Here is a 17,545-nt window from a genome sequence, read left to right as displayed (position 1 = left end):
TATTGCCAATCTTTGTCCATATCCCCCTTTCCTTTCCCTCCCTCCCTCTTATGCACTCCCTCATCCTCCCACTTACCATCTTTTTTCTCTGCTTGTGTGGGACAAAAGGTCCTTCATGGACCTTCTGGTGACAGGTACCCCAACTGCTACTTAGGAACTTTGGTGCGTCAGCTAGAGAGAGGAAGGTTTGTCCCACTGAAAGAGAAGCAATGTTCCTTTGCAAATAGTTGAGAAAGAAAGGTGATGGAAACAAAATAAAACCCTGTCATGTAGGCACTTTTGTGTTGGAAAGGTATACTAAAAAAAACCAATCATTTTTCTAAAAACCTTACCAGTACATGTCAACTTCCCTAAATCTCTTTATACCAGATATTCTAGCAGCAAACTTAAACATGACAATGAGCCAAAAGAAAAAGAAAGACAATCCAAGAATTCTGAAATTGCAAAATGGGATTTTGCAACAATTAAATCGTTATAATTTTACTGTTTTTACACAACCAACTATATACAATGTATGTATTTGAACAATAAAGTAAAATGTCCCAAAGAAATGTTCTCTTCTCTGGAGGAAAATAAAGCTTATTCAGATATAGGGTCGTTGCTTCACTGCTGGCTGGGTGTTGACAGGGTGGTTCAGGCAAAGATGAAATTTACGAGTTTCCTAGAAGCAGCAGATGGGAAGGTAATGGAGAGGTCCATTAAGTGACAGTCCATCGATGAGTCCATGAAGGCATCGATTCATGTATTTTGATCGTTTGATCTTCCATGTGGTGTTGAAGACTATCCATTTGTTGCCTTTTAAGAAAAGGAAACAGGTCGAAGGAATAAATACTGTGTAAAATGAACCCCGGGAACAACAGAAAGAGCTATAATAATTTTCTATCGCAATTATTTGAAATATTAGTTTCCAAAGCAAACAGAAAGTCCTCGTTAACAACTGGATGTGGCTGAATATAAACTTGGGTTCTCAACCTTATACTATATATTAACATCAATTGCAGCAAGATCGTACAGTTAAGCCCTTAAGGAAACCCAAAGTTCGATGAAAATGAAATCATACTTCAAGAATTTTTATCTGTTGAGAAGAGGAACATATGATAGAATTAGATAAAAAAAGAGCAAAACACCCTTATCCCTTCACCAATAACCAAGAGAATCAAAATCAGCAGAGACTAAATAGCTCCATTAAACGTAATCTGTCAAATTAGGATGTCTTGCAATCGTAGAAATATTCAAAGGAATCACTCATCCCCTAATGGATCAAAGGTGATCTATCCACAGACAATCAACAACACATACATCAAAAATCATCTCTTGAAACCCCCCCAGAAATTATGAGTTCTGAGGACGTAGGCATCCACACATGCCAACCCAAACTTCGACAAAGAACCCCCAAAAGCAAATATCCTTAGGGCCTGTTAGATATCTTCTCCAAAAAGACTTGCTGGGATAGAGAACTGATCACCTCTTGAGAAAACCTATTCCCCTTTGTGTCACCTGGAATTCTGGTGATTTGCTAATTCCACTGTTTGGCATTCTGACACATGGGACTCAGCTTTCTTCCATGTGACTGCCTTTCAAATACTTGAAAACTGCCACAATTCCTGCAGATATCCTCTTTCCCCAGCTAATCATGCCCTCGTCCTCCCTAGATAAGCTGGCAGGGCCTGAAGACCACCAATCATTATGACTACACTTTCTACTTTACCAATGAGCTTCACGCTGCCTTTTGGATGTGTACTTACTGAGGCAAGGTACAGAGAGATGATTGCCTTCCTAGGTCTGGGTATGTTCATTTCTTATTTCAGGAAAGATCGCTCTAGCTCTCTTGTCTGCCATATTACACTACTGACTCAACTGGAGTTTGGAGTGCACTAAAAGGCCAGATTCTTTCAGGAAAATCTCTGCCTAATTATGCCTGCCCCTACTTTGTTAGTGAAGTAGATTTTTTGATCCTTAATTATTTTATTCTAGCAAATAATTTTATACTCCAAAGAGACCAAAGAAGAAGGGAAGAATAGATACGTGCAAAATATTTGTGGTAGCATTTGTTGCTACAGCAAAGAACTGAAGACTGAGGGTGTGTTCATCCATTAGAGAATGACTGAAAACATGGTATATGAAAGGAAGAGAGTGTTGCTGCACAGTACGGAGTTATAAAAGGAAGTGAAATCTAGGAAGGCATATGAGCTGACAGATTAAAGCACAATTACATACACTGACAGCAATGTGGTAAAGAGAAATTCCTCCAAAAGACTTGAGACTCTGGTCAATGCAATGATGAATCAATGAGTCCAGAAGACTAGTAATGAAGCAGGCCTCCATCCTCTTGGTACAGACTATAATTGCAGAATCATACTGTCTTTAGTGATAACAGATGTGTGATTCCCCCCTCTCTTCTATTACCTTAGTCTGTTAGAATGGGGGCGGATTACGTTTTCTTCAGGGTGGATTAGAAGGAAGGATATGAATATTTGGGGGGCAAGTGTAACAAGAAGATACTGATTCCAAAAATAAAAAAAAATGAGCTACAAAACATTTAATTTAAATTTAAATTTAAGAACATCCAGCAAAGAAGAGAATCAAGTTCAGAAAAGGGACATAGACATATGTAAGCCACACAAAATAAATACATACTTTGAAATTACCCAAACTACATATAATAGAGATTCATGTTTCATACACAATTCTCTTTTTCCTCTTTATTCTATCGTTGATAGAAATAGTCATATTGGTTGATGTTTGTCAAATTCTTAGTTAAAGAGACCAAAAATAATTTCATCTTACTAGATTTGACCTAATAACTTTACCATGTGAGATCTTTTGGCATCTGACTGTTAGAAGTGTTAACTGTCTTGGAAAAACATGCCATCTATGCCTAAGTCACTGAGGTATGACTACGACTTCAGTCTTGTCTTTCATCTCCTTGTAAATCCATCTGAACGTATTACTTTCTAGCCACTTTCTTCACTCATTTTGGAAAGGACCGCATGGGAAACTTGGTCAAATGATTGGCTACAATCTAGAGAAAGGATAGCTCCAGCATTCCCCTTCCTGAGCAGTCTAATGACCCTGAGAAGAAGGGAGATGAAATGCACTGTGTGTGACTTTGGGAAAGCTAACACCAGGCGCTGACACTTCCTGCTTTTCTAGCAGTTTTCTAGCCACTCCCTAAATAACATGCTCTATAATTTCTCAGCAACAGAGGTCACCCTCCTTATTCTCCATGTGCAGACTTCGCTCTCTTCCCTTTTGAGAAGATCAGGACACTCGCCCTCCTTTGGTCCTCTCCTGTGCTCCATGATTTTCCCCAAATCCTAGTTTGTGGCCTCACCAGTGACATCTGCCTTATTTTTCCCATCTTGAGAGCTCAACTGTGCCTCGTGCCCTGAAGTCGCCAAGGACAATCAGGTACCTCTCTTAACTGACGCATCTTCCTTTTGAGCAGCTATTTCAGTATAAAATGGATTCTCCTTAGTAAAGAAAACAAAAGTGCAGTAGGAGGGACTGCCTCTCTGCTCTCAGGTAGATTATACAGCTGGAGCCCTAGTCCCGATCCTTGTTTCTTCATCCTCTATTTCCACATTGAGATAAAATCTTTTAAGAAGTTTAAATTTAAGTTAAAATTTAAATTTAAGAATTTAAGTTAAAATTTAAAAGTGAGAGCCTTTTCTTCTGTTCATCCTCCCTCACAATCAAAGATATTCCAATGAAAAGAATGTAAAGGTATCCTCTAAACTGGTCAAAACAAGGAATATTGACCAGATGATGTGGGGTTGTGACGTTCTGTAGTGTCCTACTCTTCTTGACCCCATCAGGCATTTCACATGGCTTAAAATGGTCCTGCACTACAGAGGAAGAAAGCAGTCTCAGAGAGAAGGCAAGCAGGTGAGGGAGAGGGTGAACTAGCTGTCTCTATGTCTAGCTACTGATTAACATAGCCTCTCCCCTGGCATCAGAGGCCAGCTGGTCTTCTCTAGAGTCTTAAGTCTGCTTAGTGTTGCCTTCTTTCATGCCGTTCCCCTTGCCTTGGAAGCCCTTGTCTGCAGTCTCTGCAGAGTAGAATCCAAAACGCCTCTGAGAATGGTCCAATTCAGTCTCCCTTCCTTTGAATCGATCTAAAACTTAAATGTGCCTGTCTTTCTGTATTATGTGTGTCTATATACTAGAGTTGTTTGTAAGACTCTGCTAAGTTCTATCTCCTATACTCAATCCTAGGTGCACACACAGTATGTATCAATAAAGGATAGATGAGTGGAAAAAACAAAATCACTTAGAGATATCCCACTCTGGCCAGGGCTGCCCACAAGGGGAGGTCTCCTGGTAGAGTTTGGAGCAGGTCTGTGCAACCTGTGGCCCTCGGGCTCTGGAGCTGGATGCAATGAGTCCAAGGACTTCCTCTCCACATTTTCCTCTAAATTTGTCAGTGGCCAAACCTGAAATACTCTGGTAGGTAGCACAGGGCCCATGAACCACAGGTGGGGAAGGCCTGGGTTAGAGGCTCACGCTATGTTGGGGATCTGTTCAAGGGGAATTTTCTTCAGGTGTGAGTTGGCAGACGGAGTCCATAGGTGATCCTGTTCAAATCTGAACCTTTTGTTATCTTGTGAGAGGAAGCAACATGGCACAGTCACAGGGCAGGAAGAGATTTTTAGGTTGGCAGATCCACTTGTTGTGCATTTGGCATAAGTAACATGAAAGGATGTTCCAAACATACCATAATAAATGATAAACAAAAGGTCCTACCTGAGTTGGTGGAGAGAGATGTGCAGGCTGTGGAGCTTCTCCTTGCTCACAGTGGGCTGGGTATTGAGCAGCTCCTCTAGAAGGGAAGCAGGGACAGGGCAGGATGGAAGTTGAATGGGAGTCACAGGGAAGGATTTGATCTCTCCCTTCAGTTCCTTCCTCTGAAAAACAAAGGTGTTATTTGTGTTATTAGTGCCTACCGTTTAGAGACACAGAGAAAAACTGCAGGGGTGAAGGAGGGAGAGACATAAAATAATGGTACATGTGTGCAAACCCAAGCTTTCTAAATGTGCACAATGTTACCCAGTTATTGACAGGAGGGCCCCCAAACTCAGCAAGTACAATGTTGGTGTTTTGATGGCCCCCAAGTTGTAGCTAATATTTGGATTGCATTTTCATGTTTGTAAAGCACTTGACATGTGGGAACTGATGGAGATTATATGAATTTGCCAAACTCATGATCATCAATATCATCTCCCTTAGATATGAACCAGTAGATGAGGATTTTCCATGAAGCACTTCTGGCATCATAAGCAACTGTTACTTGTACAATGGGTCATCAGGCTTCACCTTTATTTTACTGGGACATTTATTTCAGATGGATGAATTACAGCAATCATCCTCAAACGTATGGAAGTCCTCTAAAGACATAGCAGGAAGACCCCATACAGAGTGAGCCTTGGGCGTGCCATGGCCCAAAGCAAAGGATGCCTGGGACCTCTGGCCTCTGAACAGAAACATTCAGGAGCAGTTTTCTGGATTGGGTTTCATTCCAGATCTCCTGAGCAGGATAAATTCCAGAACCTGCCACTTGTTGGGGGCCTAAAGATCTTTCCATCACAACACCTCTTCCTCTTGGGACATTAACTAACTACAAACTGGCAGCTACAGAGGGAACATGATTCTGCTGGCTAAGGCTCTGCAGCATGACCACGTGACCTGTCCTGGGGAGGGTATTCTGCCCCATGAGGGAGCTCAGGTCACGGGGCATTACCTTGCTCATCTTGCCTTGCTGCAGCTCAGCCTGAGCTTCTGCCAACTCCAGCTTCAACTGGGACACTTCCCGGTGGTGTTTTTCCTCCTGTGTCCTAAGGATGGACAGAAGAATATCAAGTAAAAATGGCATTTCTATGCTGATCTGCAACTGCTTTTGGCTATAAAGCAATCTATGTCCAGTCTAGAAGTGATGGCACCTGGTATTCTATTTTGCATCTTTCTTAATGTCATGTATACAAGACGTACAGTGATGTTCCAGAGCACTAGGGATTTATGAGCACACAGACTCCAAAAAAAACACTTAAGCACAGATGTTTGATAACTACATGTTTCTGATAAATCTGCCTGATGATCCTCACCTTGTGCTGTCTGCACTAGTCACAGACACCATATGTGTTTCAAGGGTGATTTACTGTACCCTTTCTAGTTACCCTCAAGTGTGCCACCAAGGCATTTTTATGCTGGCATAAACACTGCCTATCCCTTACATCAGCTAAAAGCTTCTTTTCGAAGTTGACCTAGAAAGGGAGCCAAACTGAACCTGAGCCCCTCCTGTTCCTACCCATGCTCCCGGTGCTGATTAGAGATCAAGTCCAAGGGAAAACATGGTCTAACCAGGAAAGACTGCATTGGTAATGACCCAGACTGCATTGGCAATGACCCAGACATGAAAAGACATTGTGCCTGTGTCTCTGGCTTCTGGACCTCAGGAGATACTGGAATGTAATAATAATAATACCACGAATGGCTACATTTCTTCAACACCTACTATGGGCCAGGAACTGTGCAGAAGACTTTACAATGATCATCTCATATGATCGTCACAACAACCTTGTTGGAACAGATGCTATCAACATCCCCATCTTAAGAGTCGAGACAGCTGAGACAGACAGAGGGTGAAGGTTTAGAGCACTAAGTGCCTGAAGCCAGATTTGAATTCTGGAGTCGGAGCCCAGACAAGTCCCAGTGGGGCAATACTTACAGCAGCCTATGTGTGTCTGCCTGGAGATTCTTAGCCAGCTGCTCCTTGGCCTGCAGTTCTTTCTTCAGTTCAATGAGTTCCAAGGTGGCAGCTTTGTAATGCAGCTTGTTGTGAACGGCTTTGATCTTACTTGCTGCCACCTGTGGCAAGGGGAAGCAAGAGTCAGGCCAAGAAGCCTATTAAGTTGCATTTTCTGTGAAATGAACAGGCAAATAAGCAGACCTTTCTACTTCTGGTGTAGACAAAAAGGCCTTTCAATAGTACTCCTTGAAAGATGCTGAGAAAGCCTTTGACACTACCATCTCTGTGATATGTCTTTCCAGATCTGGCAACGACCAAAACCACATAGCCCCTGGTGAGAGCTGTTCTGAGATTCAGAGGCAGCAGGAGTAGCCACATCCACCCACATCCACCTGAGCAACCACATACCTGCTCCTTGAGGCTGTGAACATTGGCCTTCTCAGTCTTTAACGCCCTCATGAATGCCTGAATCCGCTGGTTGATTTGCTGGTCTTCCTCTACTTTTTTCTGGAGAACCACCTTGACCTAGACAACAGGAAGGCAGAGGGGTGGCACATTGTCCTGTCAAGTGTCTGGGAAACCACAGTTAGTGTAAAAAGTAGAACTAGTGTTGGGTGACAGCATTGCCACAACAGCAGACCTTAGAGTGGGGGCTGTATGCTCTTCTAGGCACTAGCTCCAAGCAGGACCATGCACATTCCAACGTGCCACTTAAAAGCAAGCCACAGAGTTTTGAGTTTCTGTGAAGAGACTAAAATACTTTTCCAGAGAAACTAGGTAAAAATGGACTACAGAGATTGCAGAATGTGGAGTATTTAGTGGTGTTTCTTAGCCTTCTCAAGCAAGCATGGTCTCTAGTGGGCTCCCTGGCCAAGTCCCTGATAAAGGCAGCCTGAGTGATAGGGGACAGAGTCAAAATGACAGAGTAGAAAGAAGAAGCTGTGGAAGCGCCCCACATAGCCCATAAAATACTTGCAAGTATGACTAAACAAATTCTGGAGCAGCAGAAACCATAAAAGGACAGAGAATTGCAGCCCAAGACAGCCTGGAAAGCCACCAGGAAAGTGTTATCACAGAAGATGCAGAGTAGCACACAGCCCAGGGTGGACGGCATGATGGGGCAGGGACGAGATATGGAAGAGGTTTCAGGGAGCCACCAGCTGCAGCATTTTCCAAATTGCTCAATCCACAAATGACAAAGACAGTTTCAAAGGTCATGAAAAAGCTCCTTTGCCAAGGAGAAAGGAATGTGGAATGCTTTACAAAGCAGAATTAGCCTAATGGAAAAGGAGGTTCAGAAGCTCACTGAAGAAAATAGTTGCATAATCATTAGAATGGAGCAGATGGAAGTGAATGAGTGTATGGGAAACCAAGAAATTACAAAACAAATCCAAAAGAATGAAAAAATAGTAGATAATTTGAAATATCTCACTGGAAAAACAACTGACCTGGAAAACAGATCCAGAAGAGACAATTTAAAACGTATGGACTACAGGAAATGCATGAACAAAAGAAGAGCCTAGACAGCATTTTTCATGAAATTATCGAGGAAAACTGCCTTGATATTCTAGAACCAGAGGGTAAAATAAAAAATTGAGAGAAACCACCAATCACTTCCTGAAAGAGATCCGAAAAGAGAAACTGCTAGGAATACTTCAGCCAAATTTCAGAGTTCCTAGGTCGAGGAGAAAGTGTTGCAAGCACCTAGAAAGAAACAATTCGAGTATGGTGGAAATACAGTCAGCATAACAGAAGATCTAACACCTTCTACATTAAGGGATCAAAGGGCTTGGAATATAATATTCCAGAATTCAAGAGAATTAGGATTAAAACCAAGAATCACCTAAAGGGCAAAACTGAGGATAATATTTCAGTGGAAAAAAATGGGTATTCAATGAAATAGAGGATTTTCAAGCCTTTTAGATGAAAAGACCAGAAATGAATAGAAAATCTGAATTTTAAACACAGGAATCAAGACAAACATGCAAAGGTAAACAGAAAACAGAAATCACAAGGCACATTCTAAAGTTCAAATCATTACATTCTTACATGGAAAGATAATATTTGTAACTCTTGAGCCTTTTCTCAGTATTTGTGTAGTTGTACAGATTGTGCCACACATACTCACACTTGTCTGGAGAGAGAGAGAGAGAGAGAGAGTGAGAGAGAGAGAGAGAGAGACAGAGAAAGAGAGAGAGAGAGAGAGAGAGAGAGAGAGAGAGAGAGAGAGAGAGAGAGAGAGAGAGAGAGAGAGAGAGAGAACAGGGTGAATTGAATAAGAAGGGATGATATCTATAGAAATAAAATTAAGAGGTGAGATAGGAATATATTGGGAGGAGAAAGGGAGAAATGATATGGGGGAAATTATCTCACATAAAAGAGGTAAAAATATATTTTTTCAATTGAGAAGAAAAGGGAGGAAGTTGAGAGGGAAAAAGTGAAGCTTACTCTCTTTATATTAAGCTTCAGGAGGGAATAACATGCTCCCTCAATTTGGTATGAAAATCTATCTTACACTACAGGAAAGTAGAGGAGAAGGTGATAAGTGGGGTGTGGGGCGATGATAGAATGGGGGACAAATGAGCGCGGGGATATGTGGGGGGATGATAAAAGGAAGGGCAGATGGAAGGAGGGAGTAACTAGAAGTAAACTCTTTTGGGGAGAGACAAGGTCAAAAGAGAGAATAGAATAAATAGGGGGCAGGATGGATGGAGGGAAATATAGTTAGTCTTACACAGCATGACTATTATGGAAGTCTTTTGCAAAACTATACACATATAGCCTATATTGAATTGCTTTCCTTCTCAGTCTGGATGGGTGGGGAGGGAGGAAGGGAGAGAAGATGGAACTCAAAGCTTTAGGAAGGAATGTTGAGAACTGTTTGGCATATAACTGGGAAATAAGAAATATAGTTAATGTTATATAGAAATCTATCTTGCCCTACCAGAAAAGAGAGAAGATGGGGATAAGTGAAGGGAGGGGTGCGATAGAAGGGAGGGCATATTGAGGGAAAGGGCAATCAGAATACCAAGTATTATGGGATGGGGGAGGGGAGAGATGAGGAGAAAATTTGGAACTCAAAACATTGTGGAAATGAATGTTGACAACTAAAATTAATAAAAAAAACTTAAAAAAAATATATGTGTAGTGCAATTTTTCCCAGAAGAAATTTCCAAACTACGGAGCTAAGAAAAGACCTTTAGCAATGGCCAAGACAATAGCACCTTTCTAAGTAAAATAAAAAGAAGAAGAAGAAGAAACAAAGAAGGAAACAAATTCATGAGTCACTCATCTTGTTGATTTAGTCCCGGAGGTTAAAGTTGTGCCTTAATAAAACCTTGTTGAGTAAAATTACCATATATACTATAACCTTATGAAACAAGGAAAAACGTTCTCGTTTTCACTGTGGAAATTCTATCTCCACAAGGATAGATAGGAAGAAATAGTAATTCTACTCATGCCTCACAGTCAAATTGTTTCCCTCCAAACTATTCTTAAAGAAAAATGTGTTTTGATTTGAAGATCCAGGTGAACCAACCCACTAGCATAAAGCTCCAAATACCTTCAGGTTCAACTCTACTAAATCGGCTTCTCTCTTCATTGAAGTCATTTCCAAGACATTGTTTTTCTCCTGAAGGGCTTCATTGGCCTGTTCCAAAATGTTAACCTTTTCCTGCTCCTGATGTAATTGCAGAGTCAAATTCTTATTGATATCCTTCAGGCGCTGTATTTGCCTTTTGAAGCCTCTTGGCTCTTGGAGCTGGGGAGAAATTACGGTACAGGCTCCCTGTGATCTGAGCTAGTTGGACACTTTAGTGAGTAAAATATTTTGATGAATACTTATCAGGCAGAGTAATGTTCCAGGAAATAGACCACACCAATAAAATATGTGACAGATGTACAGAAGTTGTATCCATAGAGTTGTACTCAACACGACATCCCAAGAAACCAGCTTCAACCATCACAAAACCCAATCACTAGCCTGTACATTATTGCAGTCCCCACAGTCACCAGCCCATCTTTCCTGCCATTTCTCACACTCCGTTTCTGTAGCATCCCTTAACATCTCCCCCAAGAAGCAGCAGAGACAACCACCTCATCTTCCAGGTCCATGACTTTCTCCTGGTACTCTTCCAGCCTGCCCTGCAGCTCCTCATGTTGGGTCTGCAGCTCGCTGAAGGACTGCTCCCGGATGTGCAGAGTCTCCTGGACCAGGGTGATCTGTCTCATGAGATCCAGGTTCTTCTGCTGCAAGGCATCCAATAGCGAGTCTCGCTGAGGCATAGTCACCTTTCCCTGTGAGAAATCAACTCCATAAGTCACCTCCATCCAACACAACAATTCCAGTGTTCACTTGTCCTTTCTTGGGCTGCTGTTTGATTGCTAATCATTTAATATCATGTAAACCTCGAGAAAGGGCAGAGCCTGAACTAAATGACTAGAGGTAGCCCCTTGGTCTCACAGATATCTCTTCTCTACTCTCTACTTCTCTACTCCCAGAATTCCCTTTACTGTGTCAACAAGGCAAGATGAAGTAGACCAGAGCATTCTGCTATTAATGACTACCAAGGACAAAGCTCCTCAAGAGAAGGCACTATCGTAAATATATATTTCATGGACATATGCTATGTTATGTCATTTTCATGGTAAAGAAAACAGATATCCTGGGTCATATTTCAATTAATTGTTTGTCTCCTCTCTTGTCTTACTGTATTTACCACTCATTCAGTTAAGAAAATTCTTTTGCATATTATGGTTAAACATTTATGGAAATCATAAATCTGAGTCCTGCATCAGGATTGTTCTAGCATGTGTTAAAGCCTTCTCATTCTTTTGAGCACACAATCCGAATTTACATTCCTGCTCCTTAGATATGCATGTTCTCTATCTTTGGCCAGCCTGAAGGGAAGAAACAATGTGAATTAAATGCCACCTAGCCTGTTTGCCTCTTTTAACCCAACTTTCAGGCAAACAATGTTTAAAACACAAACCAAAAACAGACAAATATTTGAGTGCTGACTATCATGTCTTAGGAGTACACATCTCATGCCTAATTTTCTGGTTTTCTCACACTAAATCTGGTCTTGTCAGTGTAGAGAATTGCATGTATATGAGCTAGGTCGAGCTCACTGGAAATGTGTATTACAGAATTTTCTGCGGAATACAGCAGTGAAGTGACTTCCTCAAGTTCACACAACCAGGAAGTGTCTGAGGTAAGATTGGAACTTAGGTGTTCCTGGGGCAGCTTGGTTGAACAAAATATAGAACCCTGGACTTCGAGTGATGAAGAAATGATTTCATATCTATCCACACACAGGTCTGCCAGAGTCTGACTCCAACATGAAAAGGGTTTTATTCTCTTTCTCCTGACACCATGAGGACACAGGTGGACCCATTGGATTGTGCCCATGCGAGCTTCACTACATGGCCATAGCAGTTGCCAGTCACACTTCTTTCTGGCTGCTCTGTGGGAAAGCTGCTTCCCACTTTCCTACCCTATTGCTCTCTATGTTTTCAGGCTGTGGACTCTACTGTGCTCCCTGTATTGTAGCCATACATCAACACTGGAAGAATACTGGTATTCACAAAGGGTTCTTTGGATGGAGGAGAAAAGGTCCCCAAAACCAACCAATGATTTCTAAAGGAATAAGAATTAAAGGGTTAGAAAAAGGAATACACTGGGAGAAAGGGAAAGGGAAAGGTACAATGAGGTAAATTATCTCACAACAAAGAATAAAGAATGAACTATAACAGTTGAGGGGAAGATGGAGGAGGTGGGAAACCTTAATCTTGAACCTTCACCGTGAACCTTATTCTCCTCTGTACTGACTCAAGCAAGGAATGGCACCAGAAGGAATAACTCAGTTATGTATAGAAATCCATCTCACACTGTTGGAAAATTGAAGGGGGAAGGGCTAGGAGAAGGGGGTGCTTCTCATTGAAGAGAGAGAGGTGGAGGCAGGAATCAGAAGCAGTTCATGTTCAAGGAGGGATAAATGTTACACACACTCCTCCAAGCTTGGTTATAAAAAGATGAAGGGGCCTTTTAGTCGTTACAGAAAACACTGGACTAGGTGGTGACGGGGGGATGGACACAGTCTATCTAAAAAGCCTGATTTTGGGGGAAGAGAAATTTCATAATTTGTTAGGTTTGGAAAGTTCTCGGGGAAATCCTTATTTGGTGGAGAGATTTTGAAAATCATACAAGATTTGGTACTTTGACATTTGGCATTGGAGTACCATGAATGAGGAAATTGAGTCTTAAGAAAATTTTGTTTTGGTGGAAGAACAAGAAAAGCATCCTTTAGAAAGATTCATTTTTCTGTATTTGGGTCACCAAACAGGAGAAATAGCATACACTTCCATAAGAAAAATAAGGGTATGAAGGCTGCATGGTAATTTTAAATTGTGTCAAGATCAAGTTTGTAGCAGAATTGACAAAAGATAGAAGATTTCTACATAAAGACGGCAAGAAGTTCCTTTTTTGAAGATGACTTAGATGAGCATGCAGATCAGAAATCTGCCTCAGACTGTGTCTCCCCCAACCCCTAGACTGCTGTGTGAGATGAGACTTCTAAATGTGCAATTATATTTTATCTTTTTCTTTTGGGTCTCTATATCTGTCCTTACCAAAGGGACTGCCCCTTTGACTTATTAATGCGTTGATCATCATCTTCTCTTTCCCTCTTTCTACATTTGTTGAGAACAATCTATTCTTGCTTAAAAGGGAGATGGATGGAAGGAAGGTTGTGTATGGAAAAGAGAGTGAGATAGCATTCATCAGAATGGAGACAGATGTGGAAAAAAGATTTGAATACATAAAAGAGGATGAATTGGGAGGAATGACTACAATTTTTCTCTCCACAGAAATTACGTAATATATGAAATGAAACCAAAAGGGATCCATACAGGCCAGAGAGTTTTGACTTGCAAGAAATACAGGAAAATAAACTAACTGTAGGAGACACTATCAACGTGAATTAGTGCTAGATTATTTTCTAGCAGAGGAAGAGGGAAATTTGAGCAATATCATGGAGAAATCATTTCCCTAAGTTCAGAATAGCCATCAGTAGAATGGGAGACATAAGGAAGGAGTTATGTTTCACAGAGAAGGTAACACACAAAGCAAAGGTCCAACTGGTCTGGAACTTGTTTTGAGGTTAGAAGGCAGCTAAGTAGAATAAATGTGAAGTGTAGCTTGGAATTCTCATGAATAAGAAGCTAAGAAATGTTGATTTCTCTTCTAGGAAAGCTAAAGGTTCATTTTCACGGTCATCCCATACCTACAGGTATGGGAAGGGAGAACATGGTATTGGAAACTATACACCCTGTATTACCTAGTCAATGAGGTCCTAGGGGACAGACTTTGTAGTCAGGTAAAGGTTTTTAAGGCTTACTTTTGTTTCTGGAGGCTGTTCTATTCACCCCTCCAGAGTGTGAATAAGTTATTTCTCATGGTCTTGCCTCAGAAGCTGGTGTTTGGCTGAGGTCATCAATGGGCTGGGCCCGTTATCCCTGGGCCCAAATGTCAGCTACCCTTACAAGCCTAGCCCTCCATTGTCTTACCTCCAGGGAACCTTCAACTACTGCCCATTCTTCATGCTAGCAAAATGCTTTTTTATTGGTTTCTGCTGTCCTGATGCCAACTTATTGGTCACGCCCTTCAAGACCCTCCATAAATCCATTCTCCACTCACCCCAGACTACTGGAGCATGCCTAGATCCCTACCACAGTCTTTCTGAATATAAGACCCAACTTGCCTCCATGATAGTGCTCAGATTCCATCTGGACCTTATCACCAGGGTTCAGTTTCTAACTGGTCCATGTGTAAGTCACAAATGTACATGTCCTTAACCAGTCTACCCCAAATGGAAGACCTATAATCAACTTTTTCTCTGGCTGTCAAAGAAGGCTTGGTTCAGTTTATCTGGGAAGGGCAGGGGTTTGCTATTTCAGGTTCCGACCACCCCCAAACCTCAACACAATGACTTGCCCAAGGTCACATAGCAACGAAGAGTCCAGTGCAGGATTTCAACCTGGCTATTATTGCTTCTATAATGAAAAGTTTCTAACAGCACTTACATGCTGCTTTAAGGTTTACACAGCATTTTCTGGAGCTAATCTCCTTCTTTCCTCCACATATTCCTAGCACTTAGAAGCTATGACTGTTTTTGAACAGATTTTTCTTTGACATACTAGGAAATGGTGGCTGAGAGATCTCAGGGGCCCGTACCAGGTTGGAAGGGGGAGATGGGTCCTCCCACCCGGGAGGTTGCCTCGCCGCTTCTGGGCCAGCTGAAGAGAACCAGGCAGGCCTGGGCTGAAGCAGGCCCAGGGACCAGGGTGAGGGCCTCTCAAGTGACCCCCGAGGCAAGGAGACAAGAAAGGCAGGAAAGTCCTTGTGATTCTGAGTGTTGAGCCACTGGCAATCTGCTGTACTAAGGGCGCTACACTGGGGAAGGGGGAAGGTAGGTCCCTGGGACCTCCATGGTCTCACCCGATCTGTGTTCCCTGAGTGCCAGGGATGGAGGGCACTGGGCCAGGCAAGGTAGTTGCTGTGTCCAGCGATGCCATGGCAGAACGCCCCGCTACACTGTTTCCAGATGTGCACGGCACAGCCGACCAGCAGCACGACAGCCAAAGCGCACAGCAGCTCCCAGACTAGTGTTGGCCACTCTCCTGGCCCCTTGTCCCACCAATTGGCCCCCCACCACCTCTCCTCCCACCGTAACGCCCCCAAATTTCCCATCCCCCACCACATAACACCCTGGAAGCACACTGCCTCCCACTAAGGCTTGTGCTCCCACTCAGTCTCCGGCCCCCTTGGCAGCTTCAGGGTCACCAGGGTACTTGAAGGACCTCCAATCCACCTCCTCTGTGGATCCTGAAGACAACTGAGGGCTCCCAGTGAACCGTGCACAAACGGGAACCAGGCAACCAACGAACGTTCCAAGTTCCCCAAGACACAGGCTCAACCTAGGCACTGGAATGCCAGAGCCTATATGCCCTTGAGCCCCGCCCCCTCAGTTCTAAGGATGGGGCATCTTAACTGATCTAATCACTCCTACCCCTTGAATGGATTGGAGACAGTTCTGCCCCACCCAGTCCAATGGACTTCACTGAACCAGCCCCAGTGTCCCCAGTCAACCACAACTACCAACCCCAGGGACCTGGCCACACAGGAGCCTCCTTCCTCACCCCCAGGGGTCCCTCAGTCAACTGAGCCCCCAGTTGAATTCTCTAGGACCACCGAAGACAGGTCAGATCTGGTCAGATTTTCCCATGTCCTAACCCTCCTAAGGCATGATGACAATCTCTGTACACCTCCCTTGAGTCCAACTTGTTGACCCCCTCAGGGGTACCCAAGCAGGGTTCTGCAGCAGCAGTATCCTCATCAGGAACACAACCATCACTAGACAAAGGTGCAAGAGGAGGTTGGAAGAAGCTCACATTTGGAAATGGGGACTCAGGGATGATTCCCTGGTCAGACCTCTCTTAATCAGGGTGCTTCTCTTTTCATTCCTTATTTATCCTCTTTATAGTTTGCTTTGCATATCGTTATTTGCATGTAGTCTCCTCTGGTAGAATGTGAGCTACATTCATGGCAGGCAATGTCTTTGGTCTTTTTTTGTTTTCCCAGTGCATCACCCATTACATGCTGGGTCATCTCCAGTCATCCTGATGAACATTTGGTCACTGGACCCAGAAGGCTCAGCAGGAGAAAGGGAGGTTGGTGAGGCGGTACGCCCTAACCTCGCTCAAAACATAGTCAACTGCAAGTCATGTCAACTTTACTCTGATGACATGGTCTTCTTCAAAAACTAAGGACAAACACAGACCTATGAGTAGACCTAGATGCTTGAATAGGGATGCAGCTAGCTGGGTACCTCAGTTCATCTTTTCGATTTTGTAGACCCCTACCTTCTCCTCTCCAAAGGAAGGTAAATTTGAATGGCCAGAGGGCCACCAATAAACGTGGGGTTAATTGGCTATATTTCTTTCTTTCTTTCTCTTTCTTTCTTTTGTTCTGTCTTTCTATCTTTCTTCCTTCCTTCCTTCCATTCTTTCTTTTCCTCTTTCTTCATTTCTCTCTTTTTTATTCCTTCATTCCTTCCTTTCTGTCTCTCTGTCTGTCTGTCTGTCTTACTTTCTGTCTTTCTTTCACTTTCCTTCCTTTCTTCCTTCCCTCCTTCCTTAAATTCTTCCTTCTTTTCTTCTTTCTTTCCTTCCTTCCGTCTCTGTCTCTCTGTCTTTCTCTCTCTCTCTCCCCAAACCTTAAAGCAAGTACACTCATACATGGCACACCAATATGTCCCTGACCAAACTCCACTTAATATTTTTCTGAACCTTCTTGGTTTAAATGATTATCAGTAGTCACTGTTGCTCTTTCCCTCCAGTCGTATTTACTCATATTTTTTTCTTTTGATCATTACAATGGCCATTCCCTGATTATTTCTTAAAGAGTTCTATTCATTAAACATGCATAATCACTCTCTAAGAGAATTCCAGAATAGGACTTAGCAGAAAAAAACAACATCTCCCACTGCATCCCGGCCCATCTCCAGTTATCATGATTAATATCTTGTCACTGGATCCAGAAGGCTTAGGAGGAAAATACGAGGCTGGTGACCTTGCACAGCCCTCCCTCACTCAAAACAATGTCTAGTGCAAATCACGTTATCATTTCTCTGATGTCCTTCAGAGGCCTTGGAGTCCAAGTCCTTCCCAAACAAAGGAAGAATACAACAGGTAGAGTTTCAATAGGAGCCTCAGTTGTGTGGAAGAAGGTGCAGTAAGACT

The 17,545-nt window shown here is 42.7% G+C and overlaps 1 protein-coding gene across 7 annotated transcripts in view; it reads right to left on the bottom strand.

Moving 5' to 3' along the window:
- Nucleotides 1-432: 432 nt before the first annotated feature.
- The window catches only part of LOC140524855 (golgin subfamily A member 3-like), a 71,290-nt gene continuing 54,177 nt past the window's right edge, over nucleotides 433-17,545 (bottom strand). For 6 of the 7 annotated variants that reach the window (XM_072639698.1, XM_072639699.1, XM_072639700.1 and 3 more), the window contains 7 exons: nucleotides 10,841-11,041; nucleotides 10,308-10,505; nucleotides 7,154-7,270; nucleotides 6,725-6,864; nucleotides 5,741-5,834; nucleotides 4,747-4,907; nucleotides 433-795 (listed from right to left, as the gene is read on the bottom strand). In XM_072639698.1, coding sequence (XP_072495799.1) covers nucleotides 699-795; nucleotides 4,747-4,907; nucleotides 5,741-5,834; nucleotides 6,725-6,864; nucleotides 7,154-7,270; nucleotides 10,308-10,505; nucleotides 10,841-11,041 — 1,008 coding nt within the window. In that variant the 3' untranslated portion in view covers nucleotides 433-698. The remainder of the gene's footprint in view (nucleotides 796-4,746; nucleotides 4,908-5,740; nucleotides 5,835-6,724; nucleotides 6,865-7,153; nucleotides 7,271-10,307; nucleotides 10,506-10,840; nucleotides 11,042-17,545) is intronic. The other variant, XM_072639704.1, reaches the window with a different exon arrangement.

This window comes from Notamacropus eugenii, chromosome 2, assembly GCF_028372415.1.
Source record: "Notamacropus eugenii isolate mMacEug1 chromosome 2, mMacEug1.pri_v2, whole genome shotgun sequence".
Taxonomy (NCBI): Eukaryota; Metazoa; Chordata; class Mammalia; order Diprotodontia; family Macropodidae; genus Notamacropus; species Notamacropus eugenii.
Note: the sequence above shows the minus strand (reverse complement) of the source record. Positions and strands in the feature narration are given on the sequence as shown.